This window comes from Episyrphus balteatus, chromosome 3 (genome assembly GCF_945859705.1).
Source record: "Episyrphus balteatus chromosome 3, idEpiBalt1.1, whole genome shotgun sequence".
NCBI classification, from domain to species: Eukaryota; Metazoa; Arthropoda; class Insecta; order Diptera; family Syrphidae; genus Episyrphus; species Episyrphus balteatus.
The window spans coordinates 91,555,905-91,582,688 of NC_079136.1; the positions used below are offsets into that span (position 1 = coordinate 91,555,905).

General features: G+C 30.4%; 2 protein-coding genes across 6 annotated transcripts in view; both read right to left on the bottom strand.

Moving 5' to 3' along the window:
• Window positions 1-1,733: 1,733 nt before the first annotated feature.
• On the bottom strand, window positions 1,734-2,499 carry LOC129914199 (mitochondrial import inner membrane translocase subunit Tim16). The gene is made up of 2 exons (XM_055993330.1): window positions 2,207-2,499; window positions 1,734-2,144 (listed from the first exon to the last, which is right to left on the bottom strand). The coding sequence occupies exons 1-2, from the start codon at window positions 2,367-2,369 to the stop codon at window positions 1,921-1,923; spliced, it is 387 nt and encodes a 128-aa protein (XP_055849305.1). The 5' UTR covers window positions 2,370-2,499; the 3' UTR covers window positions 1,734-1,920.
• Window positions 2,500-6,889: 4,390 nt separating this feature from the next.
• Window positions 6,890-26,784, bottom strand: part of LOC129914159 (F-box/LRR-repeat protein 7) — a 242,530-nt gene continuing 222,635 nt past the window's right edge. For 3 of the 5 annotated variants that reach the window (XM_055993262.1, XM_055993259.1, XM_055993260.1), the window contains 4 exons: window positions 11,448-12,177; window positions 10,653-11,390; window positions 7,831-8,010; window positions 6,890-7,764 (listed from right to left, as the gene is read on the bottom strand). In XM_055993262.1, the coding sequence (XP_055849237.1) occupies window positions 7,229-7,764; window positions 7,831-8,010; window positions 10,653-11,390; window positions 11,448-12,159 (2,166 nt within the window). In that variant the 5' untranslated portion in view covers window positions 12,160-12,177 and the 3' untranslated portion in view covers window positions 6,890-7,228. Of the gene's footprint in view, window positions 7,765-7,830; window positions 8,011-10,652; window positions 11,391-11,447; window positions 12,178-12,413; window positions 12,507-13,235; window positions 13,394-26,784 lie in introns of those variants that run through there. The other 2 variants (XM_055993261.1, XM_055993263.1) reach the window with 2 other exon arrangements.

Consider the following 26,784-nt stretch of genomic DNA (forward strand, 5'->3'; position numbering starts at 1 on the left):
GAGCTACCGAAAACTAAAAAAAATCTATCGGGCGATAGTTTAGTATGAAAGTGATGCAATTCGTCGTCGTCCAAGAAATTGGATGTGTTACCTAATTGACTTAAACTGAAGTTTCGACTTCTTAAACAATTTTGGACACTTTCAAAGATTAATCGTCCCCAGCAAAGTATCCTTCTGATCGGAAATTTGTGCGATTTCATACGAATCAAAGAGTTTTTTATCGGCTGGAAGCACACCTCGAAGCATGATTCGTTTGAAATCGAAAAATGTCTAAATATCTGCATCACATTATAGGGAGCAAGTCTCCCGGTTTTGTATTGTTCCTTCACTAAGGCCAATGGCATGCTATTATTTTGCATTTTTTTGTACCAGTAGATTTTAGACCTAATTTTCCCTTAGTTCGCGCTCGCATCGCAAAGCTATACTAGGTACTTTTTTACTTCCGATATAGTTACTAGATGTACATACATTATATCAAGTTATGCATTATACACAAAAAAAGTTGAGATAACAATAAGGCATGACAACGATCATAGAAGAAAAAAAAAAGTGTGTCCAGGAAGTCTGTATAAAGAGTTACAGCCTAAAGGGATATTGCATTTAGATACCTATTACTTTGAAAACAATAATTTTGGGATATAAACATAAAATTGATTTGTTTTTGAAAAGATGACATGCAATATTTTTTTCAGATTTTAGTTTGATTAATAATTACTACAAAATGGCAAACCAATTTTTATTCATTTTTTTTGTTTCCAAAAAAATATTTATAAAAAAACTTTATATAATGGCGTTTTCGATTGGCAGTCCGGAAGCGTCCGGAATCATTCTGAAAAAATTTTATTCACACAAAACTGTCAGTTTTGTACGAATAAAACGCTTTCAGAATGATTCCGGACGCTTCCGGACTGCCAATCGAAAACGCCATAAGTAACTTTTTAAAAATACGTCCCTAACGATTTGAAAACATTTTTTTCTATAAATGCATCTTAATAAAAACAATAAAATTGCATACTTGTTTTGATTAAAGACGTTATTTTTTTCTCCTTAAAAAAAAAAAAAACGAATTGTATGTTCTTTTTTTGAACCTTTAATAATTTAGGTCCTACATTTTTATTCTAAAATGTTACACTTATTACTGCGTTTCAGTTTTTTACCCAGGCTCTTTCACAGTATTATACCCATTTTCTAGCATGCACATAAGTATTTAATCAACCTTATTGTTTAACTAAACTAAATACTAAACTAATGGCTTTAGCTATTTACTTAATCGTTTAAAATTTTGAGCCATTGTGTTTCACCCAAAACGAAATATCATTTATCGCTAAACTAGTGTTATGTGCTGTTGATTACCAGGCGTATTACCATAAAAAAGTTCAAATACGAGGTTTTCGGGGCGAGAGCAACTTTTCGCCCGAAACGCACGATAGAGGAAAAGTGAAATTAAACTTTTCCGGCTTTGGGGTAATCTTATTCGCGTGAAACTCACAAAAGGGCTCAGTAAAAAATTCAACGTATGATTAAAAATTCAATAAAAATCCTGCTTCTTCTAATCACTTTGCCAAAAATATTTTGAAAACAATTGAATAGGTACATAATATGTATGTATAATGTAGATAGCTGACGAAAGAAACTGAATTATATATGAAAATATAAAACACCCTTAAATGGGATAAACAATTTCACCACAAATATCTAAAAATATCTCCAACAGCCAAAAAAAACTAAATGCATTCAATTGAAAACGTCTTTTAATAAAGCAAAGCACAAACTTAAAATCATGGTACCTACAACAAAGTGTTGAACACCTTGCTCAAATATACAATTCATCTAAAATAAAATTCATATTCACAGAGCTAACTGATAATAAAAAACTAATAAGTCAGTCCACTAATGACAAAGATAAAACAATAATCTATTTCATCGGTTCTCGGGCGGCGTTCTGGCATCTTTGTTCTTAGGTTTGTTTTCTGCTAGTTCTTGATCGATGCGCTCTTTTGCTCGGAAGACTTTCGATTGTAGGTAGAATGAACCGCCTTTTGCTTTGTCATTCATTTGGAATAGATGTTCGAAACTTTTTTGAATTTCTTCTGGTTTCAGGTCGTTTAAGTTGAGTATTTGTTTGGCCTCTTCTAGTGTCATTCCTGGAATATATTTTAATATAAACCAATGAACCTTTTTGGAATCAAAGAATGCGTTTCCGTACCTGTTCTTGCATTTGCAGCAGCTCTATTTTGTCCTTGTTGACCACCACCAGCACGCTTAGCCGCTTCTTGTGATGCTTGGATTTCTTGTCTGAGAGCTTTGGCAAATGCGCGACCAATTGCTTGTCCTCCAAGAACAATGATTTGAGCTAGGTACTTGGCCATGTTATATTGTAAATTATTTTAATTAAATTTGATTCTATTGAGGAACTTAATTTTTATTATATTAATTTCGGTATAGTTTTTATCGGATTTTTTTTTTTGACATTACACAATCGAATTTAACCTGCAATTTTATTTGACATTTGTCAGATGTTTTTGAATGTTTTTTTTTTTAATCATTGAAGTTGGCTGCATTGTTTACAAGCATAGCTCATAGGGTGTTTTGAAAATAAAAATAACTTTTAACAGCTATGGCCTGGCCTGGTACGCTGTTCAGATAAAATTCCCATACAACCCAGCTAACATTTCAGCTTCGGTTAAGGTATTACAAAAGCTACATTTCAGCTTCTTTTAAACTTTAGTAAGGTTGTTGGGCATGGAAAAAGGAGAACGTTATACAAGTTTGACTCTCTATAAGGATCTTAAACGAAGCTTTACCGAAGCTCTACCGAAGCTTTGAGATTTGACAGATAGCTTCGGAAGAGCTTGTATAGCTCTTTAATACAGGCTTATCGAAATTTAAAAAAAAAAAAACAACTACAAAAAAGAATTCTTTTTTAACTGGTTTTAAATCATGAATTTTATCTTTTGATCTGATATTATATATAACATTCTATTAGTTTTTAGTATATCTATTAATAATAATTTTAAAAGTATATAATTTTTTTACCACACACAGGAATCGAACTCCGTATCTGCTTGGTGGTAGTCCACCACTCTACCCGCTCGGCCATCCTAGTATATTCATTAATGAAATCAAAAACTTAATCAGTTCAAATAGCAAAAAAATGTCCGAGCTAAATTATTCAATGTCAAAACCAAAAAATGTCCGAGCTAGATTATTAAATATCAAAACCAAAAATCAAATACAAAACGTGGTCATTTCTGTAAGGCTTCTATAAATTCATTAAACAGGCTTATAAGAAAAACAAGCTTTCTTCGTTTAAGTTTCTTTAACAGTATTTAAACAACTTATTAGAAGTTGTTAAACAAGTCCGAACTTCTATAAGCAGTTAAATTCTGAAGCAAGCTCAATACAAGCTGTATAAAAAATAGAACCTGCGAGATTTCAATTTACAGAAGCTGCTGTGCTAGTTGGGAAGTTATCGATAATTTGTATGGGATAGGTTTTAGCTCGGCTAAAATTTTTCGATAATTTGTATGGGAGCTAAAATTTAGCTCGAGCTGCATACCACCCTACTAACAATTTTGCTTTTATAATGCTTTATAGAAGCAACAATTGCATTTGTAAAGCTTTATAGAACCAAAATTGTTTGTGGGGCAGGCTTTACAGAACAAAAAATCGATACGTTTTTTTGCCCAAAATTTTAAGTTAAAAGCCTGGTACGCAGATTGAACTAAATTTTAGCCGAGATAAAGTTTCCATACAAGTTATAGATAATTTGTATGGAATAAATTTAGCTCGCCTAATTTTTTTCGATTATTTGTATGGGAGCTAAAATTTAGCTCGATCTGCGTATTTTAAAGCCTAGTACGCTGCTGAAGCGAAAAGAAATTTTCCATACAAAATTTCGTTAATGAAATCCTAAACGGAAAATTTCGTTTTGCTTTTCTTTTTTCAGTACGCAGCTCTAGCGAAAAATTGGAGAGTTTTCACTCATTTGTCACTTACTTTTTACTGTCCTGTGCATTTTTCTTGTCTCAAGAGCAGTGTTGACGGTTTTTTCACTATAAATTCATTAATTTCTTGCTCTAAAAATTATTTTCTCTTGATTTTTCTTGATTTTAAATTATTTAATTTTGAATTTTTTTATTTTGACTTGGACAGAATACTCGATGATATTTTTTTTTGTTAGCATTTTCGTTGTAGACTTTGGAGACTTGAAAATTTTTCGTTTCGCATCAGCAGCATACTAGGCTTAAATAGTCAATTTTACATAACTATTAAAATAGTTATTTGTGACTATTTAAATTGTCAGATGGAGGGAGGTGCTATGGGTTTATATATCTACAATGCATTTTTTGTTTACAGAAGGAGGGGATGGGTTGTGGTATATCTCCCTCCGCTTATTATATAAAAATAAAAAAATGTTTATTTTATTAAATAGTTCTTTTTTCTATTTAGAATCGTTTTTTATAGGTACTATGTCTAAAATAAGGACTCACGGAATTTGGCAGCTTGGATGCACTCCATGTTCATAATTGTTTTTTGTTTCACTGAAAAATTAGTTAATAAATTTGAACAGTTAATAAATTATTTAATTTCTTACTTTTATTTGGAGTAATATCCTAAAAAAATTGTATTATTTGACACTGGTTTTCCTCGAAAATATAGACTTTGTTTAAAAAGAATTATACGAACAACTGGTTTAAATCATTTCAAACAAAAGTCTCCATTTTTGTACCCAAACGGAAACGACTTGAAACTTGTACTCACACTGGCAAGGCTTCGATATTTTGTCATCTGTTACTATATCTACGACATCTTGTTTTCTGTAACTATACAAAATAGTTACTACTATTTTGCTTTGGCATGTGAATATTATAATAGTTATTTCTAACTTTGAACAAAATACATAGTTAAAAATGACTATTTTAATAGTTACGTGAATACTACGGCATAGTCAATTTTAACTATTTTAATAGTTATTTTTAACTATTTTGTTATTGCATGAATGCATGTGACTATTATAATAGTCATTTTTAACTATTTTGTAACTGTTTTCTGTCAAAAAATAGTTATTCGACAAATTTCATCGAATTCTATAAAGTGAATATGCAAATAGTTACAAAATAACAATTTTTTCCCTGAGTGTAGTACTCTACTATGAGAATTGCGACTTTAGACACTAGCGGAGCGGCTTACCTTCACACGAGTCGACTTAAACTAAATCGACCGTCAGAGGTAACGAACAAAGAGTGTGCAAAAACCATGAATTTAATTAAATAAATTAAATTAAAAGCTTAAAAATAGTCAATAAATTTCTTTTACAACAGTAAAAATGTTCGGGACTCGGACGGTAAGGAAATTTTTGTTTATCATCATTTATACTTTGTGTGTTTATAAATTATAGGTATTTCAAGTAAAATTCATTCAAATTGTTTCTTGTGAAAATTAATTTATATTACTAAAAACTAATTACACTGGTCAACAAGGTTTTTGTTACAGACATCAAGATATACTTTTCTATAGGTTTTTTGGGTGCTGAGCTCGAATCTGGAGTCAGAACAATTCTATCACATCACGTTTTTGAGATAATCCCGTTAGAAAATCGAAAATGCCGCTTTTTACCAGTTTTCGAGATTATTTCTTAGCTTTTGGTTATTTGTTTTAAATAAATTTGTAACGGTTTCTAGTAGAACTAAATCTTGTCTTTCTAAATCCGTTTAAATCTTTTAAAAATTTCTTTTCTTCGTTGAGAAATCTGAAGTTGAAATCAACGTGTTTGATCTTATGTTTATTTACTTTTAATAGCGAATCTCAAAAAGTTCTTTGCCAATCGCTTTCAAATTTTGACACAACGTTCTATTTTGAATCTTGCAAGTTTTTATATCTGCGAAAGTGGTGAATCGCGGTGAGATACATCAAAGCGTGACTGTGTCAGATAAGTTATACTAAATAATTACTAGTGAGAAAAATATAATTTTTTTCTTGTTAAAAACAAGACAAGAACTTAATGGAATGTAAACGAAACGTTGTGTCAAAATTTGAAAGCGATTGGCAAAGAACTTTTCGAGATTCGCTATTAAAAGTAAATAAACATAAGATATACCAAACACGTTGATTTCAACTTCAGATTTCTCAACGAAGAAAAGAAATTTTTAAAAGATTTAAACGGATTTAGAAAGACAAGATTTAGTTCTACTAGAAACCGTTACAAATTTATTTAAAACAAATAACCAAAAGCTAAGAAATAATCTCGAAAACTGGTAAAAAGCGGAATTTTCGATTTTCTAACGGGACTATCTCAAAAACGTGATGTGATAGAATTTTTTTGACTTCGGATTCGAGCTTAGCACACCAAAATCCTATAGAAAAGTATACCTTGGTTTCTGTAACAAAAAAAAAGTTTAATTTTGTTGACCAGTGTTATTGTTGCTTACAGACGGTTCACAAATTTGTATCTTTTATGGTATCTTCAAATATTGTAAAAGATATAGTCTATTTTTTTAAGGATGAGAATTAAAACCACCTTTTTTTTGTTTTTCAAAGGCAAATACTTCGTCCCTGTTGAACTTAGAAACTGCGGATGCGGATAGCAATGCCCAAAAAACATCTATAATGTCATCATTTATTTATAATAATTTTACTAACGATTGTTACCCTCAGTTTTGTGGTCTTATTATCTCGTTTTCTGTGAGAGACTCCAACAACTAAAGAGAAGATAAATAATTGAAACAAAAAAAATCAAACTACGTTTTTCATTTTTATGTTCTGTTAAAACATTATACAATTTATTACTTAAATTTATTTATTACGTTAGTATTTAATTTATTTCAAAAATAGAATTTCAAAGATATTTACAAGAAAATCGTTTATAATTTCAACTAATAAATAAATAATATTTAAATATATTGGCAGAAAGAGAAAAATTAGAAATAATAAAAACTTTACAAGAAACATATTTAAATCAACATTTATACGACATTTTTTTAATAGACTTTATCAATATAATGAAATTAAATACATATTAAAAAATATTTTCTTCTAATATTTGAACTAAATTTGCACATTTTCAAATACAATAGTTATAATAGATAAACAAAACAACAGCTTGTTTTTTTTTTTTAACAATTCTACTTTCCACCATTGCATATTCATAGTTTCACATTCAGACATTCATTTCTTCTACTCGTATACAGCTTCAATGGATTTAAACCTATATAATAAGACTGTGATCTCAACAGAAGCCTGGATTTGTGTGCTCTATTATACACCTCTTGCAATACTTTTTCACTGCCCTATAGCCCTCAATTGAAATTTGACAATCCTGTATATTGAGCTGTTGCAATCCTCTGCAATAGTATGCGATACATTGAACTCCTCGATCCGTAATCATATCACAATTTCGTAAGCTAAGCTTTTTCAAATTTGGGCAACTCTCAGCAAGAGCTCTTAGGCCAGCATCACTAACATCACACTTTCCGATATCCAGAGCACGTAATCGAGGACAAGATCTAGCCAAAACTGTTATTGAATCATCACTGACTGCTTCACAACCGCGAGCATTTAGATATCGAAGCTTATAACATCGTCGTGCAATTACTTTTAATCCTGCATCAGAGACTCGGTCACATTTAGCAACTGAAAGATATCGCAAAGCTGCTCCCAGCTTAGCTAGTTCGTAAAGACCGAAATCCGTGATACTAAGGCAATCAGAAACGCTAAGCTCTTTCAGGGCAATGCAAAAACTTGGCACAAACTTTAAACCGGCATCTGAAGTGAAAGATTAAATTGACATTTAAGAATTACCCAAAACAAATTTAAATTTAATGACAATACCTGTTATTTGAATGCATCGTCTCAAATACAGGAAGACCAACTGTGGGCAGTTTTTGACGACAACTTTAAGGCCAATATCGTCTATGGCAGTACAATCGGTAAGATCCAAGTATTGTAATAGGAGTCTTCTGGGTGGTTCTAGTCCTGGATTAATGCTTACATTTATGATTTGAGTGCAACCTAGAAATTAAAAAGAATAACAAATTATTAAAGCTTCTCAAATTGTACATTTTACTTTCAAACAAAGAAAGAAACACCTTTTTCTTGGAGAATTTAAAAATATTTGCAAATAAATAACATATAAATGTAGGTATATATAGAAGATTAAGGGTTTTGAAATGTGAGAAATAAGTAAAAGTTTTATGTTAAAATTTTGCAATTAGCTGACTATAATATTGCTGTAATTAGCATTCTTAAAAAGTCATTAAATGAATGTCTTGAAAAGATGTGGGTCCAGAAGGACGGGGTTAGGTATCATACATTAACTTGTAGAGGATACAATTACTATTTTTCTACATACATATAAAGATTTTGTTCTACATATGTAGGTCTAATGAGAATCTTCAAATTTTCAAACTCTTATTTTTTCGTTTTCTTAAGTAAGTTTTCAAAAAGCAACACGTAATTGCTTTATAAAATGATGATTATCATCTTAAAACAAAACTATTCATACAAAATCTGAAAAGGTTAAACAAAAAACTCAATTTAAAATGATTAGCAAAGCAAATCTTTATTTTCAATATATTCATAATGATGAATAATCGAAAATTACCCTTCAATCGTTAGGAATAAAATTTAAAACATTGCTTTCTATGTTTTGTACACTAGCGCAGTTCTTATTTATAGTGGTATTCAACATTCATGCAACAGTATAAACTCTGGGTAAATCTGATAAAATGGTAAATATGGGAAACGAACTGTCAAACCTATACACAATTTTGACACATTTAACACGTTTCATGAATACCCCTTTTATAAATTTGGAACTTGTATGATCGCAGATGCTCATAATGGTTAAAAATAAATAAGACAAATAATTCAAATCGTAGCACCGACATGAGTAGAATTTTGTCGATGGTTTTAGAGTGCCTTTATACGTCTTATTCTTATGCATTGATTTGTGAACGCTTGAAAAAAAATAGCGTTTTCCTATAAATAAGTCTATTAGGCCACTCACTCTCCATTATATTTAAAGTCGCCATTAAAACTGAAAAATCTGTCAAATCGCATACAAATTTTAAAATTTCCTATTTTAAATGGCGACTTTAAATTTAATGGAGAGTGAATAATTCGACTTTTACAAAATCTCAAAATTAGTAGGGGAAAGGTGCGAACAGTGAGACAGTGCGAACAGTGAGACAATCCATTTTTCTCTTTTCTGAAAGCAAGCACAGTAACTGTAGTTTTGTCAAAACGTTTATTTCCCCATCTGCGTCTTTTAATTTTGTTATGATTGAATTAAAGTTGTCCATTTTCCTACACCGGAAAATATCACACAAAATCAGGTGGAAGTAGTTTTTGGAGTGTTATGAAAAGAGTGTATAACCCAAACAAGAAAAGAATCAGGTTAATGAACAGAACTTTTTTTAACATATTATGCATCATATTTATATGTTCTTTTATAAAAAAAATCATGAACTTAGAATTCATTCTCGTTTTTTGTAATTTTATACTTTTCCGAAAAACGACAAAAAGTAAACAGTGAGACATAGATTTTAAAACATGATTTCAATATGATTTGGAGGTGTTTTTTCTTTCAAGTTTTCCGGCTTTTTTGAAGAAATGGGTTAGAGTAACATAAATTAATTAATTATATAGGTACTTATTGTTTATATGTTATTTGACGTTTTCGTTAATTTGTTTCGGTTTTATCCGTTAGTCTTACTGTTCACCTTAGCCTTGTCTCACTGATCGCACCCTTGCAAACAGTGAGACGTTTTGACTTTTTTTTACATTTTAGTCTAATGTGATGCTCTCATTCATTCAACTACTACTTTTTCTGCAACATTAAGATAAAATATGTCTTAAACTGACTTCAAAGTTTGGTTAAGCTAGCTTGGAAAAATTCTAAGATATACCAATTTAAAAGAAAGGTGTCTCACTGTTCGCACCTTTCCCCTACTAGAAAAACGTGCTGGTTTCTTCAAAACGATTGTATTATCAATGTGAATTATGCGTTGTTAAGAAAGTAGGTCTTACATAAAACAAATATAACTTTATTTCTTTGTTCAGAGACCAATTTCTACGTGTTTTTTTTAAAGCGTTAAGTTGAATAACTTCGAAAAGGAGCGGTTTATCAAAAAAAATTAATGAAATATTTTTTGTAGAGCGTTCAATTTTATACAAGAAAATGATATAATCTAGCTTTTTTGATGAACCATTAAAAAGTTATAAGATTCCAAACTCAAAAACACAATCTTTCCCATGTAAATCATATGGGAAATAGAAATTTGCGATGCGGCAGTACTTAATATTAATATTAAGGGCTGTAACTTTTACAGTATTTTTTTTTTGTCATTTCCAACAATATTTTCGATATAACTATGAACGAAAAAAAATTATTTTTTTTTAAACAGTCTAATGTCTAGTTCATAGTAGGGATTTTTTTTTTATTTCACAATTCGAAAATTGTAATGATATGGGAGGAACTGACTTTCTTTCGATAGGGAGAAAGGGAAGATAATTAGCCAATAATCCAAAGATTGAAACATTTAAACTTTAAATTTAGATATTAAGAAAAACTTGAGAAATTACATTTAATTGCAAAATTTTTAAGAAAATCGTTAATCAATTTAATTTGAAAAAATATAAGTATAACTTACCAGTGATATCTAAATGTTGCAAATTTGTGCATTTTGTCAAGACATCACACAAAGCCTGATTGGTAACACTAATACAAGTTTGTAGTTGCAAGTGCGTCAGTTCTGGACATCTTCGTGTTAGTAAAAGTAGTCCTTTATCAGAAATTCGACAACCATCCGAAAGCATTACTCTCTCCACATCCGGACACGAACCATTTCTACTTTGACCACATAGCTGTCTGAATATCATTTTGAGAGCTTTGTCTCCGCCTATATGTTCACCTTTCAAGGTTATTATTTTCCAAAGAACCGGTCGCCATGCAAGATTTTCAAAACGCCTACACACTCTAGCAACATTGCACAATTCACAGCTATCAAGCCAACCCAAGATCTTCAATACAGCCTCATCTGGTAGCCGATCAAAGCCAGGGCCTGACCGGCAAGGTCCTTTTTTACTCCATGGTCCTGGTCCCGGTATTGGATGGCCAGTTGGTGAAGGAGAAACCAAAGTGGCATAACCCTGATCCAAACTCGGAGAGAAGCGACCGAAATTAGACAGGCCCTCAGACAAACTTTTCACTTTTGACGGGTGGAAGCGTTTGTCAAGCCCGACATTTGATGAATGATTGGAATACGAGGAATCACGTTGTTGATTGACGTTGGTATATGCTGCTGGTGAGCCCTGTGTTCGATCAAGTAGATAACGATCAGAACCACTAGTCTCACTCGGACTCGATGGTCTATGAAGCAAATGTGATTCTGAAATTGAGTTACAAATTAGAAAACAAATTGTAATAATTGTAAATTTTGACATACCATGCAACCGATCACTTCCATTAAATTCGCATAAATTTCTTAAATCGTCCTCCAGGAAGTAGCGTTCATTTTGGAAATGATTGGCCTCCGATCCTAAAGGAAGTCCCCGAATGGCACTTTGAATATACAATTGATCCATTTTCTTTTCCAGAAAATATTGCCCGCTTCCAACAGACGATGCATTTGGTGGCACACTTCGTCTGCCATTTACCTTAACCCCACCATTCCCGCTATTAACTTTAGGCCCATCGCTGGAGTCCTCATTATTATCGGCAGCGGGAAGAATATACGCACTCGGTGTCCGCGCTTCCCGATATTGTAGTAAACTCTCGATAGGTGTGTAATTTCTTGGTGGCACTGGCCTATGTCGGCTTTGTTGATTGACTTGTGGATTTCGTCGCATATCATAAGCTTGCTCCATGGAAGATGAAGAGCTTCGTGATAAATGAAACATCTCAGGTAAATTGTTCCCACAATGGGGATGATTTTCTCCCCCAACTTGTTGTGATACCGACGAAGATGTGTATATAATGTCATCCGTGTCAATACTAAGATCTGGAGACTTCCTTGACATTTGATACACTTGCGGATTAAGCGGACTTGAGCTCAATGGATGATGATATTGCTGTTGGGTATCCAAGGCGGTTGTGTTGCGACCTAAAGACGCCAAGGGACACTCTACAGGCGGCCCCCGGCGTGTTTGGTGTGACATCGCTGCGTATGGTCTATCCTGAAAGAAAAAAGAAAGAAGAAATGAATAAGGTTAGTCATCCATTGTGCCACATCCAACTGAAGTAAAAGATAACAAAATGCAAAGTGCATTCATTATGATGACTGCAATATTCAATGAGCGTGTGGGTGGACAGAGAAATGTGCAAAGATAAGTGGTGCATAGCACACCTACGACCGACATCGCATCACAATATAACCTGGGAATGGGTGTGTGTATGTATAAAATGTTCATACCTACAAAAATATAATTTACCGCATTAACCGATCAATTTGTTTTTCATTTCGATTTCCTATCTTATTCTCTTTTAAAGCCTGAAAAAAAAAATGTAAATAAAATGACACACAATAAGAGATTCGCTTGGATTCGTCATTAATCATGGATGTATAAAATTGATTAGTTATACGAAAAAAAATATTTATAAATACAAAAATTGGACACAAAAGTTATTAAGCATATTAAAAATATCAGATCATTTCTTGTACGAGTCAACGAAATGGTATCCAATAAATATTAAGGTTAAATAGTTTCTCATGAAAACAAAAAAACAAACAAAATTTTGTGGTATTTTGTTTTTGCAACTTTGCTAATTTTTGCCTGCGATGCGATGTAGTTAAAAAAATTGAATTTCAAATACCTATGAAACATAAAATAACAATGAAAGACAATGCGCAAAAAATGGAAAGTGTCTCGACTGCAATTTCCCTTCCATAAACCTTTAAAGACACCTCTGTTACTTCTGTAAAGCTTTATAGAAGCAAAAGTGTAAATTGGTGTTTGTCTGTCACCCTGTTTCTATTAGGAGTCACAGGTTAAGTGGATGGTCGATTGGGTTTATTTTCGAGACTTTCCAGAGACAGACTTTTGAATCAATTGATGTATAAGTACAATTGTACATATTTTTGTATGTATTTCTGAAATAGTTGCAAATAGTAGAGTAAAAATGGCGGTATTTTTCATTTCTTCCCTTTTGAAACGGATATCTTGAATAAAAAGGCTGTGTATTTTATGTATTTTCTGTGTTCAAAGAAATGTTATTTTAACCATTGAATATTGACCCTCAGTATTCCTCAACGTTCTTAAGATAAATTTACACAAAAACTTGAGTTTTTACAATTTTAGGAATTAATTATATCAATTATATTTCTATTTCGTTCTCATGATTTCACATTTTGATCATTTTATGATATTTATTTCTTGAATTTATTATTTTTTTTTTGGTACCTGGAACCTTCTTCCATTTGATATAATATAGAAGCTAAGCCTAAAAACCATAACTTGACTACTCTAAAATCAAGATATAAAAAGTATGAAACAGGAAAATTATCTCATCTGAAATTGTTCATTACATATAACCGCATAGTCACATACGGGTTGTAAAAAATATTTTTTTGAAATGCATTTGTTTCCCATTACAAATTAAAAAAATACTTATTGCAAATACATAAATGTTATTGCAACAAAAAAAATATTATTGCAATTCAAAAATATTTGCATTGAAAATAAAATTTTTATTGCAAATAAAAATATTTTGCATTAAAAAAAAGTTTAGTTGTGAATAAAAAATTTTCTGTACCTATTTAAATAAAAAAAATAATTCAATGCAAAATGTGTGCATAAAAAAAATATCTGATGCAAACATTTTGTATTGAATTTTTTTTCAATGCAGAAAATGTTTTATTTGCAATAATTTTTTTTTCTAGCGCAAAATATTTTTATTTGCAATAAAAATTTTATTTTCAATGCAAATATATCTCAGTCGCAAATACAATTTTTTTTAAATGCAATGTGTTTTTATTTGCAATAAATATTTTATTTTAAATGCATATTTTGTTCAGTTACAATAAAAAAATTTTTTAATGCAAATTTTTTTCAGTTGCAATACCCAAATACTTTTTTTTCAATGCAAATTTTTTTCAGTTGCAATGAATACCTATATTTTTTTTTTTTTAATTTCAAATGCATTTTTTTTTTCAATTGATATTTTTACAACTCTGGTCACATGCCAAAATGTATTATTTAGTTAGAGCTTAGAGGACATCACATAACAATTTCAGATAACAATATTTTCTTGTTAGAGCGTAGTTTTTTAAAGCGTTACTTTAGAGTTGTCCGTTTGTGAATTAGAACTTAATTTTTTTAATTCATTTTTGAGTTGTTATTTAATAATAACACGGTGTTACAAAAATGAGGTTTCAAAATATACGAGGGCGGAGACCTATCAGGTTTTGTAGAGCTAGTCGCACTGATTACGAAACGGTATTTGAAAATCCCCTAACACCCCCAAAATCTGGAGTTACGGGCAAAAAACGGTTTTTTGGACCTTCACCCATTGAAAAAATTCTAGCTTCGACAATTTTTTACCCATAAAAACAAATAAAAACAAAAAATATTTTGAAAAAAGAAAAATCTGATAAAATAATTTTTCAATTTTCTCAAAAATTAAAAGACATAGAAACATATAGTTGTCACTGTTCTTCAAGGAATCAATTGAGGCAGTTTTCTGTGTGAGTAATTTTTTTACTAAAATTCACAGTCTGGACAAAAATAGTAAAAAATGAGTTTTAAAAAATTTTTTTTCGCCTGTTTTTAACTTTGAAATCGATTATTTCAAAAACTATTGGTTATATTATATTGATTTAAAAATTAGAATCAAATTTCCTTTCGGAAATGGTATCATTTATTACTGTTAGTGTTCCCGTTGTTTTTTAATATTTTTTTTTTTATCTTGATAATTTTTTTTTAGAAAAATGCCCCTCCCACCTAAACGGGGGGAGATAGACCCCCCTCTCAAAGAAAAAAATGTTTGTATTGAGCTCCTCTACAAAAACTCGTTATCAAATCTTGGCGCCCAAGTTATCCTACTACGTGCCGAAACAACATTTTTGTTATATACATAAAAGTTCGAATTTCTGTATCTGGGTTGAAATTGAAAAAATTTTTTTTCTAAGTCAATTTTGAAGTGATTTTCATAAAAGATACCTCGATTGATTGAGAAATAGATATAGTTTTAGAATATATTTTTTAAATAGCATGTTGTTTTGAAAACATATACTTTAAATTGATGCCGAAGTTGGGCAAATGACGAAAAAAAATGGAATTTTTGAACTTTGACAGCTTATAAATTCTAAGTGGTTTAACCGAGTTACATGTTTTATACATTGTTGAAAAGGTATAAAAAAGAAAGAAACTGTAAAAAAATCGAAAATGGGTAAAAAATTGTCGAAGCTAGAATTTTTTCAATGGGTGAAGGTCCAAAAATCCGTTTTTTGCCCGTAACTCCAGAATTTGGGGGTGTTAGGGGATTTTCAAATACCGTTTCGCATCAGTGCGACTAGCTCTACAAAACCTGATAGGTCACCGCCCGCGTATATTTTGAGTGTTACACCGTGTAATGTATTTCTTCTGTACATTGAAGTAATTATTTCATAATGTGGCGTCACATAGCATATAACCAGCGGAGAAGCAAGACCCTCCCTACGATACCTCATTTGTCAAATTACGATAAGTAGTTTAGAAGCTATGATGGAACATATAGCGGCTAGCAGGTTTTCTTCCTACGAAGATATTCAAAATGTAGCCTTATGTAAGATTGAAGTGATTTTTTTGTAAAACTATGTTTGTATGTATAAATTTATAGTTGATTCACCTTATAAAATAATCAAATTAAGAAAACGATCCTAAACACACATTTAACATTCGTTTATTAAACACTTAGATTTGGACACCCAAGTGAGAAAAAGGTGGCTTATGTAAATTAAATTCTTCAAAAATGTTTTTTTTTTTTATTTTAAAATCAAAAATTGTTAAAACTTGAATTTAATACCAAATCAATAAGCGAATTATTTCTACTCCTTAAACTCTTTGTCAGGTACTCTATATGCTTGAAATAAAAAAAAAAAAAAACTTAAACTGCATCATGTTCCCCGACATATCTTGAAGGGAATCAGTCTGAAAGATAAAAATGGAATTGAATTTCATAAAATCTGAAAAGGTGTGTTATGCTTATGCTGTGCTGGTTGTCTAAACCGTAGAAAAATATACACCAGAGCTATTATGTGCAAGTTTAGGGAATCACTTCACAAACCAAAACAACCCATAAATAACCCCCACTTAAAAGATAAAGATAAATTTTATTCTAATTTTTTTTATTCTATTACCTTAATTCTGATATATTTTTTTATGTTTTAAGCTTTTAAAGATACTTTTGATGGTGTTGGAAAATATGTTGTTTTTATTTGTGTGTGGGTAAGAGGTATCTAGAACTGAAACTATAGACAATCCATTCCTTTTGAGATTTATGAGTAATATTCGGAACAATTTCGATGAATAGATTATGCTAATCGAGACATTCCGAAAAAGGGTTATTTTACAAATTCGATATATTTGAAAACAGATAAACATTTATCAACAATGTCAAGCAGCCAGCCAGCAGCGTGCAGCTTGAAGTGAAAATCGACGAGCTGTGTGTCGTGCGTGACGTGACTGCATGTGGTTGAGTTTTTAGGGTTTTCAATTTTGAGTGTAAAAGAATGAAATTAATTCGACGCGGGTCTTGGTCTTACACCTTTCTTCGCTGCTGCTGAGTGGGAGAGAATTGTAATTTGTCAAGCAATTTATTCAATTTGTTGTGTGGACTCATTTATTTAATGCGGATTTAAGTGTCCAACATCAACCTGGAGTATTCATAAATTTTTTCGATTTTAAAAGCTGACAAAACAACATTAAATAGCGGTTTATTTTTTAATTTATGAATTTGAATAGGTATTTTAGGGTTTGCTATGGACTGGAAAGTTTCTTTTTTTTATGCTAAATGGGGTACAAATTTTTGAATCTTTGTTTTAAGATGCTTTGAGCTACAAAAGAGACTTTTTTAAATTTGCTGCTGATTTGTTAAGACATTGTTGGACGAAATTAAAATCATCATTTTCTATTTCATCGTTTTTGTTTGTAGGAAATCTCTATTGCAAAGGATTTTTTTGTTTGATTACTAATGTGAACAAAACTTATGTATTTTGTTGAGCGAAATAGCTAAACGTTTGTATCAAATGTGCCTATTAGGTATTTTCCTTAAATACAAACAACAAAAGGTCCCTAAGAAGGCTGTTTAAGTTCTTTCTTCTTATGATATCGACCTATAGAATAGTATTTATTTCAGGCTACCAAGCGCCATTGCTTTGAGAATAACATAATTGCCCGACTATTAAGCCCATTTACCTATATATATCCACATCCTTTCCAATCATCCAAGAAATGCACTTCTATAGTATGAGGCGTCTTAAAAAAAAAACCTGTCGTGGATATTATACGACACAAAGTACACATTATTTCGCTTGATTGATGGATATAGTTATATATATAGTTCGACATAGAAAAGTGCTAAGACTTGTATATCCATACATACATCTCTGTATCTATACAAATCGACACACAAACCCTTGAAGCTATAAGTTCAGATTTTGCAAAGGAAACAATTTATGTGTAAGTAAAGATTCTCAGTTTTACAGTCCATCTTTTTGTTTTTATCTGATCATTGCTAACAACGAGCGCGTAACCACATCTTACTCTGATTTTTCCGGTAGCCATAACAAAAAAACAACAAAAGTTTTATGTAGTTGCGTTTAGGCCCTAATTAATTACCATGATCTTGGGTCTTTTATATTAAATGCACGTACATAATCATTGTGGGTTAATAGTTCAGAAATACACAACTCAAGTTTAATACAAAACAAGTAAACAGTTCTTTTAAACTTAACCTATGTTAAGATGCATTTCGATATTTAGATGCATAAGTGATAATAGGTTATAAATAGGTTAAATGTTAATTTTTTCAATCTTGTAACCTACAATTTTTACAGATATTGCAAGTTTCAGTAGTTAAATAATTTGAAAAGGGTGATAACTGATAATACCATTTGTGTGTCATTGTAATTTTTCAATCTATTTGGAACTAAATAATGTTCCCAAATTTGACATTGAAATGGTTCACTTCATTACTATTTTCTTTTAAAATTTTCTTTCATTTTATTTTATTTTATTTTATTTTATCTTATTTTATTTTATTTTATTTTATTTTATTTTATTTTATTTTATTTTATTTTATTTTATTTTATTTTATTTTATTTTATTTTATTTTATTTTATTTTATTTTATTTTATTTTATTTTATTTTATTTTATTTTATTTATTTTATTTTATTTTATTTTATTTTATTTTATTTTATCTTATCTTATTTTATTTTATTTTATTTTATTTTATTTTATTTTATTTTATTTTATTTTATTTTATTTTATTTTATTTTATTTTATTTTATTTTATTTTATTTTATTGTATTTTATTTTATTTTATTTTATTTTATTTTATTTTATTTTATTTTATTTTATTTTGTTTTTATTTAATTTAAATTGGTGACATTTTTTCGGATATAATATTAATTTTTAAACGAATAAATGAAACTTCCATGGCATATTCAGCCCAAAAAATCATATTGCATGCATTAAATTATTCAATAGGTACCAGATAGTTTCCGTCTAAAGTATCCAGGGAAAGAAAAACTACTTTCAGTTGGTTAAAAATCTATACAAACAAAATATCTGCTCAATGAGTTTGTTTAGCCATAAAAGCTGGTTTTTTGAGATAGAAACAATCCGGGTAGAAAAAAAAAAGTTGTAAATAGTTTTTCCAATAGCTGTTTTTCCACATTTCTATGAGTATATATTTAAAGTAGCAAAACACAAAAACTGCCTCCACATTATTTCATATTGTAGCCAGGGTCGCATTTAGACATGCGAAAGAACAGGCGCAAAACATTATTGCCAAAAAGTTTAAATTAATGAAATTCTTTTTAATAAAAAATAAGAAGTAGAATAAATAAAATGAAATCAATTGATTTGAATAATTTGAAAGAGAGAAACGCGGTGAAGGAAAATACGTCAATTTGTATTTTTACACCTTAGACTTCAAAGAACAGTAAAATGCAAAGAAATTCCTTTCTTGAATTTTCATCTAATTTAACTGTATTATTATTTTTACCTAATATCAATTAAAAAACAAAACGATATATCGATGGAGCCCTACACTGAGCCTTGTTTAAGGTTCTCTGAAAAATCCAGCACTGTTTTCCATGCAATCTATGCTGATCTTAGGTGAATGAAATAGACAAATCAGAAAGGTGTTAAAATATACACCTCACTATACTACCACAAACTTGTCTGTCGTGTTTTCCAATCACAATTACAATTGTTTTTGTTTTAAAATTTTCTTCTATGAGCAATTTTGTGTGACCACAATCATTCACCACGATGATATTGATTTTGGGTTTCGCTTTTGCTTCTCCAAGGTGCGTTCAACAATCACGATTCAATCAAATAACACCACCAATCAAAAAGAAAAATTTCAGATAGACAACATGTCTTCTAATTTAATAGACAGCACAAATTTGTTGTGTGAATTGAATCAGTTGCATAAAAAGTTTTTATGATTTCTTCAGTCTCTCCTATTACAAATCAATATCGTGAGCTATTTATATGGTAAAAGGAGCAGTCGATGAAAGAAATGTTGGTTAAGCTAGAATACAAGAAAAAAGAAACCTCAAGTTATTCATAGGAAATAAACCTTAAGGTATTCATAGCTTTTAGGATTTTGAAAATATTGTGATATTGTGTAAATTTATGCAATTGTTGAAGAATTGTTCCTTGTGCTTACAATCAAATACGGCATTACGACAATAAAGATAGTCAAAAAAGGTCCTGCTTAGATTTTGTATGTCTCTTTTTTATGTTGTTTGAATGTAGATATACATATATAGAGAACGGTTTTGGGTCAAAATTCTTTTTTCAAAACTATACTTTTCAAATTTCTGCTTTTCAAAATCTGTTTTTCAAAATTCGCGTGCTTTTAAAAGCTTTCAAAATCCTTTTTTATTTTCTTGCAGAAGTTTGTAAAATCATCTTCTCGGAAAATTTGTTGCTTATATTCATTTTTTGTTTGATAAATGCATTGTATTATTAAGTAAGTACACGGTTAAAAATTCTGGAGTATTTTTTAATACAGCTCTTGTATTAAAGCAATTTTCAATACAAAAAATATTACATTTTAATACTTCCAAAATATTAAAATTATTTTTATTCTTTTTTGTATTAAATTTCAATATTTAAGTATTAAGTTTACTACTTTTAATACAAAAATGATTAGAAAATAATCTCCGTGGGTTAAATTCTAATCTTGTATTGAATTTAAATACCGCTGTATTAGATTTTAATATTTTTGTATTATATTTGAGTATATTGTATTACATTTTAATATAATTATGCTAGATTTTAATTTAATTGTTTTAAAATATAATAAAAATTTATTAAAAACTAATATAAAAAGTATTAAATTGTAATACGAGAATATTAAATTTTAATCAAACGTCAGCAGCCACAGTACACATAATAAGGTAATATATTCCGAACGTTGTCAAAATTTGTTTGTCAAAAATGGGAACCAATCTGTCAGGTCGGCCTTTAATTTTTATATTTCAATCGCAGTAAACAGGAAATTTGTTTTTGTTGTAATTTATAAAATGTCATTTGAAAAAATTATAAATTAAAAAATAACAAATTTCCTTGTGTTTCTTCTCGAAAAATGGTGAATAATTGTTAACAAATTAGTGGTGTGCGTGGTTTTTCGGTTTTTGTGCGTTTTTCGTCAGTAAATAAAAGAAATAAGATTTACGGTAGCTGACATTGGTCGCCAAATTGTCATGTTTTGACAATTTGGCGACCAATGTCAGTTTGGAAGATATTACCTTTTTATGTGTACTGTGGTCAGCAGCAGCGATTTTAAAAATGAAAAAAATCCATTGTTTGCGGTACCTTTTCTAAAAAAAAATATAATTAATATTTATTAATTTGTACTAATTTGAAGGCGCTTTGTGTTTTTTCGAAGCAAAATTCATACATTGCAGATGAATTTTGATCGGCAATAAGATTTTACATGCCACAGTTTGTGAAACAGATAAAATAGAGACAATAGAGACACCCTTAATATATTATTTATGATTAATATATATTTTCAGTAATGAATTTAGGAAAAGAATACATATTATTAACTTTAAAAACATTTGGTATTGAATTGAAATATTTTTGTATTATCTTTTAATAAAATTCTTATTAGAAATTAATATGAAAAGATTAAATTTTAATATGCAATAATTGAAATTTAATACATTTGGTATTAAATCCTAATATAAACTGTATTATTTTTTAATACAACTATGTATATTACATTTTAATACATTTTTTATTAACTTAACAATTTTAATATTTGTCTTGTATTAAATTTTAATACATTTCTGGTGTAGACCTATATGTAACCCAAAAAGTATTAAAAAATACTCCAGAATTTTTAACCGTGTGTTAAAAAAAGAGCCAAGTTCTCCTATGTTGGAATTATGCTGGCACAAAAAGTACTAAGATATAAAAGTGTACCAAGTTCTAAAGTTTGGGTTCAAATTCGTATCAATAAAATTTTGTTCTCTTGACAATTTTTCTTTTAATTACCGATTTTTAAAGTTATTTCAAAAATTGCCAAGTAAACAATCAAAATTTTATTGATACAAATTTGAACCCAAACTTTAGAACTTGGTACACTTTTATATCTCAGTACTTTTTGTGCCATCATAATTCCAACATAAAAGAACTTGTCTCTTTTTTTAACACACGGTTAAAATTTTGTTGTGATTTCACTACTTTTTGCAAGGTATGGCTGTAGACTTGAAAATGTCTATATTTGATTGAAATTCAGTGAAAATGGGCGGTTACCACGCCCCCTGGCTAAAATTCTCAAATTTTTGTATAAACTACCAGTTCTATTATTCTACCAAAATTGAAGATTCTACAATAATCAGAAGTGCTCTATAATATTTGATGAAAATTCAGCGAAAATGGGCGGATGCCACGCTCCCTGAATTGAAATTCTCAAATTTTCGATTTTTTCCTTTGTATACACCACAAGACCTATCACCGTGTAAAATTTCAAGTTTCTACGATAGCGGGAAGTTCCAGTGACCAGCTGAACAAATGTAGCGAGTTTTAAATTTCTAGCATCTTTGGTGTGGATGTTAGAGGGTGGTCGAAAATGGCCTGAGTTGTTTCCTGTAAATAAGGGTGTAGTGCCAAAGTTGCTAGAGAACTTGGCTGGGCACTACCGTGCCCCTTGATTTTATGTTAAAAAAGCATAGTTTTGAAAACCAGAATTTTGACCCTAGTTCCTGGAAAAATGTATTTTATCAAATAAATATAATGAAACCAAAACCATATTACAAACAGTGTTACAGTGGTAAAGCTTGAAATTAATTCTTTTAATTAATTGATGTTTGATAAAATTCAAACGATCATTCCAAATTCTACCACTATATGCAACAATTTGTAACAAAATTTGAACGAATTCAATTTTCGAAGTTGAAAATATCCCACTAACCTGAGCCCGGTTGAGTTTAAAACAAAAGTTTAAAAAAAAATCGTTTTAGACAAAGTTGATGATATTTGAGGAAATTTTGAAAATGATTAAAGCTACAAAGAATTAGGGGAAATTAGATTAGCTTTAAAGCTACAATGCATAGTTTTTGACAACAACTAGTAATTGAGGTCTAAAATCACCATATTTTAAGCATTTTTGACGATGCTGCATTCGACACTCGAGTCCGAAATTTTTGAAGGTTCATTGAGACAGAACTATAAACAACTCTGGTTAAAACTCAGAGAATCAAATTAATCGCACGGTCTGATACTCTGTTGTATAAGGTTTGGTGCACCGATCAAAAATATGCTTTTTTCGTATTTTTTTTTTAAATTCATGCCTAGGAAAGTAGAATGCCTAAAAAATACTCAGCAGTCAGCATCGATAAAAATGATTTTTAACGAGCAGTGAGCAGTATAAAAAAATACAGCTATTAAAAGCTGCTATTTAATCAGCAGTTAAAGTCGCAAAATACTCTTTGACTGAAACGAAACTTAAATAATTTAAGTTGAACAGCTCTAATTTTCTTTTTGACAGATGTATATATACAGATACATCTGAACATTGAACATTTTCAAAATAACAAATAATGCACTGAAAAAATGCCATTTCAAATAGAACTTCTGTGTTTTGTCATCATCCTGTTAAATTATTCTCTTTATCTCTGCTTTTTTTTTTTTAATTGTAAACCAATCATTGGATATAAAGAGCTCATAAAAAAGCAATAAAATTATTAAGAGCGGTGAACTTTTTCTAAAAAAAAAAGCATTGAAGTTACAAAGAGCATTTTTGCTTGTAAAAGCAATAAAATCATTAAAAGCAAAGAACATTTTTACTTTTATTAAATTATTAAATAAAAATAATTGACCTTTGTCATAGTCTGATTATTTATAATCGCACCGAAAAGTATGAACATTTTTACCTGGTGTTAAAAACGCATTCAATGTGGTGAGGCCTTAAAGAGAGAAAATGGAAATAACATCCATTTTCTTGTCTGGTTTTAATGATAGGTAAATAATTAAGGAAACAAGTGCTTAACTAAATAAAATGCACGACTGGGTCGCACGTACTTGCTCTTGTAGTTCACAGTATCTTTATCTTAAAAATTTATTGGAAATTTAAGATTTTGTTTAGTGTCGAGAAAAAAAATCAAAAAAAAAAAAAATGTTTAAAAATTAAATGAAAATTTTTTTTTTTTAATGTTTAAATTTTTTTTTACATTTTATACTTCAAAATGATGTCTGTAAATTTTTAATAAAATTGACTTATGTTTTGATGAAATATATGAACTTAAAAAATATGTCAATTTTTGAAAAACGGCAACGCCATATTTCCGTTCTCCGCATTTTTTGAGAAAAACTAAAAACGCAGTTTTGTTAGAATCAATAAGTCTATTACGTATACCAAATTTAATCAAAATCGTTAGAGCCGTTTTCGAGAAAATTGCAATACCTCGAAAACGTTATATGGGAGATATGCGTTAAAAAGAAGATATTAAAAAAATAAAAAAAACGGGTCTAGGGAATAACGTAAAAAGCATCTGTACCAAGTTTCAAGCAAATCCATCCATCCGTTTAGGCCCTAGCTCGATGTACAGATGGACGCACAGATGCACAGACGCACGGACGCACAGACAGAACGACGGACGGCATGACGAAAACCACTTTTTTGATCTTCTCCATCATCGTAATGTTGGTTTTGATTAAAACCTCAAATTTTTTTTTCTACACGAAACCAATACTTGCCCTAATAGAGCAAGTAAAAAGTTATAGGTACCAGATATAATTACTTCTATAAAAATGTGCAATATCGTATGGCAAATATGTCAGTCAAATTTCATAAACTAAAAATGAACTTAACTCTTTTAATATTTTCGTTGCTCTTTTTTTGTTGTTATGCTAAAGGAAAATTATCTTCATTTCTTCACCAGATCAAAAACTATCAAACTGCATTGCAGTTTTTCTCTGCAATCAGACAACAATAACGACCAAGGCGACCAAAAGAATTCGTAGCTTTAGGGAAATTTTTAGTTTCCATCATCAGCAGCATCACTAACATCTAACATCCTCTGCATTGTATACTTGCCACATATGAGATGCATTCATGAGGCTATAGAGAACACGTATGTATACAACTCACTATGCTTAGCTTATCATCATCTGCCGGATGAATAGTTAAATTGCTGAACCGTATCCATGCGTGGAGAATGTGCGCAAGGAACGTTTTCCTTTACTAAAATAATATTACTGTTTTGAAGTTGGTTATAGTATAGCTGGGTGATGGTGATGGTGATGGTGTGTGCCTCCGGTGCTGACTGTCGTTTTTAGCTGTCACAGTTTCCACACATTGTACGACTATTGTCAGTGAAAGACTGGAGCAACACACAACAACCTAGAACAGCAGCAATGTAACCATACATCCATTTATACATTTACCTTGCAGCCCCTTTCGAGAGAAGAGATAACAACAACGCCACAGTTTGTGGAGCCATAGTATGAATCAACTGCACCACCACACAACCAAGCACCATCAGCATCAGGGATACACTTCGGATCTGGCGTGGATTATAAACATTGCAACATGTAAAAACGATCATTAATTATGGGCTTGAAATTTCTATTAGTGGCACGCAGCAGATGCTCAGTCTCAGATGCAGCAGCCAGCACTGTTTCATAGAGAAAATAGTATGCAGATTGGAGTTTCATAAATCTAGTACGTTCGGTATGCGTGCGAACATCGATACTAACATTGCGCGCAAGCGCGACTCATTGAATCAGTTCAGATCTTCTCTCTAACTTGCCCGCTTTGCGTTTCCACCTCTTGATCGTTTATTCTGTACTATTCCACGTCATGGCGACGGGAAGTGATCTCGAACCGAGAGAGATTCATGGAATGTCCATAGGATATGCAAGAAAAGAGTATATATGCAGTAAAAGTGGCCAGAACAGAAGCAGTGAACTTGCTAGTCGTTGCTCTGGACAACAAAAAAAAAAAAAAAAAAATCGAATTTAGCTGTAGGCCAAATCGAGCGTTCGATGAAACGTTGGAGCTGAAAACTTTGGGAAATCTCATGCGCGGCATTCCAGTGGATAATTTTATTATTTATTGATTGATATGCATTTTCTTTGACTAATAGTCTTCCATTTAGCCATTTTGGGAACTATGCAAGTTCAGGTCGCACCACTGGGAGCCATATTCCTCCTTTTGGATTTTTATTGATTTACTGGATACATCAGCGATGGATGAGAAAATTATTTCCGAGGATATTTACCAGGCAGAGTAAAAAAAAAAAACACAAAATTGTTGCATGACGTTATACGTTTTTTTTTAAGATCTATTTTCGATTTAAAAAAAAATATTATATCACTCAAGGCTAAAAAATGTTTCAAGACGAAGCGATATCATCGGGGGTATGGTCGCGTTAATTGTGTACAGCAATGCAAAATACGATCCGACTTTGTAATTACGTTGATGGGAGCCAATGATTACGCGGATGATGGATTTTTTTTTTCTTATGGATGTTTATATACATTTTTTGTTTTCCTTGTTGCAAATATTTGTGCTAGTTTGCAATTAAATGTTTGTTCATGATGTTTGTCTTGTTTTTGTTTTTGTTTTTCGTTTTTTTTTTTTTTTTTTGTTACCTGAAAAAAGATAAGGTTGAAGATTCTACTGAGTTGATATGGTCTGGACAAACGGGCATAAAATATACAATACAGTGGGAATTCCATAAGTCGTGATGATGCTGATTTTTATGTTTTGTTGCTTGAACTGGGTTGACATACTTTATTTACCCAGAGGGATTTTTTTTATCCAAAAAAAAAATCTATTGTGAATACAATGTTGTTCGTCAAGTAAAATTAAATTTTTATGACAGATTACTTATGATAAGCATAAATGAGAAAACGAATAATTACCATTGCAAATCAAGGAGTTTTAAAAGATAAAACAATTTTTAGGGTTCTAAAACTTTAACTGAGAACACGTATGGAGCGTTTAAAACGCACTTTTTGAAAATGTGACGTATCACATAACTAGATTATTACCTACACTGTGCAATTTTTTTTTTCAAAAAAATTGTTGAGACAAGTGCGCTGTTGACTGT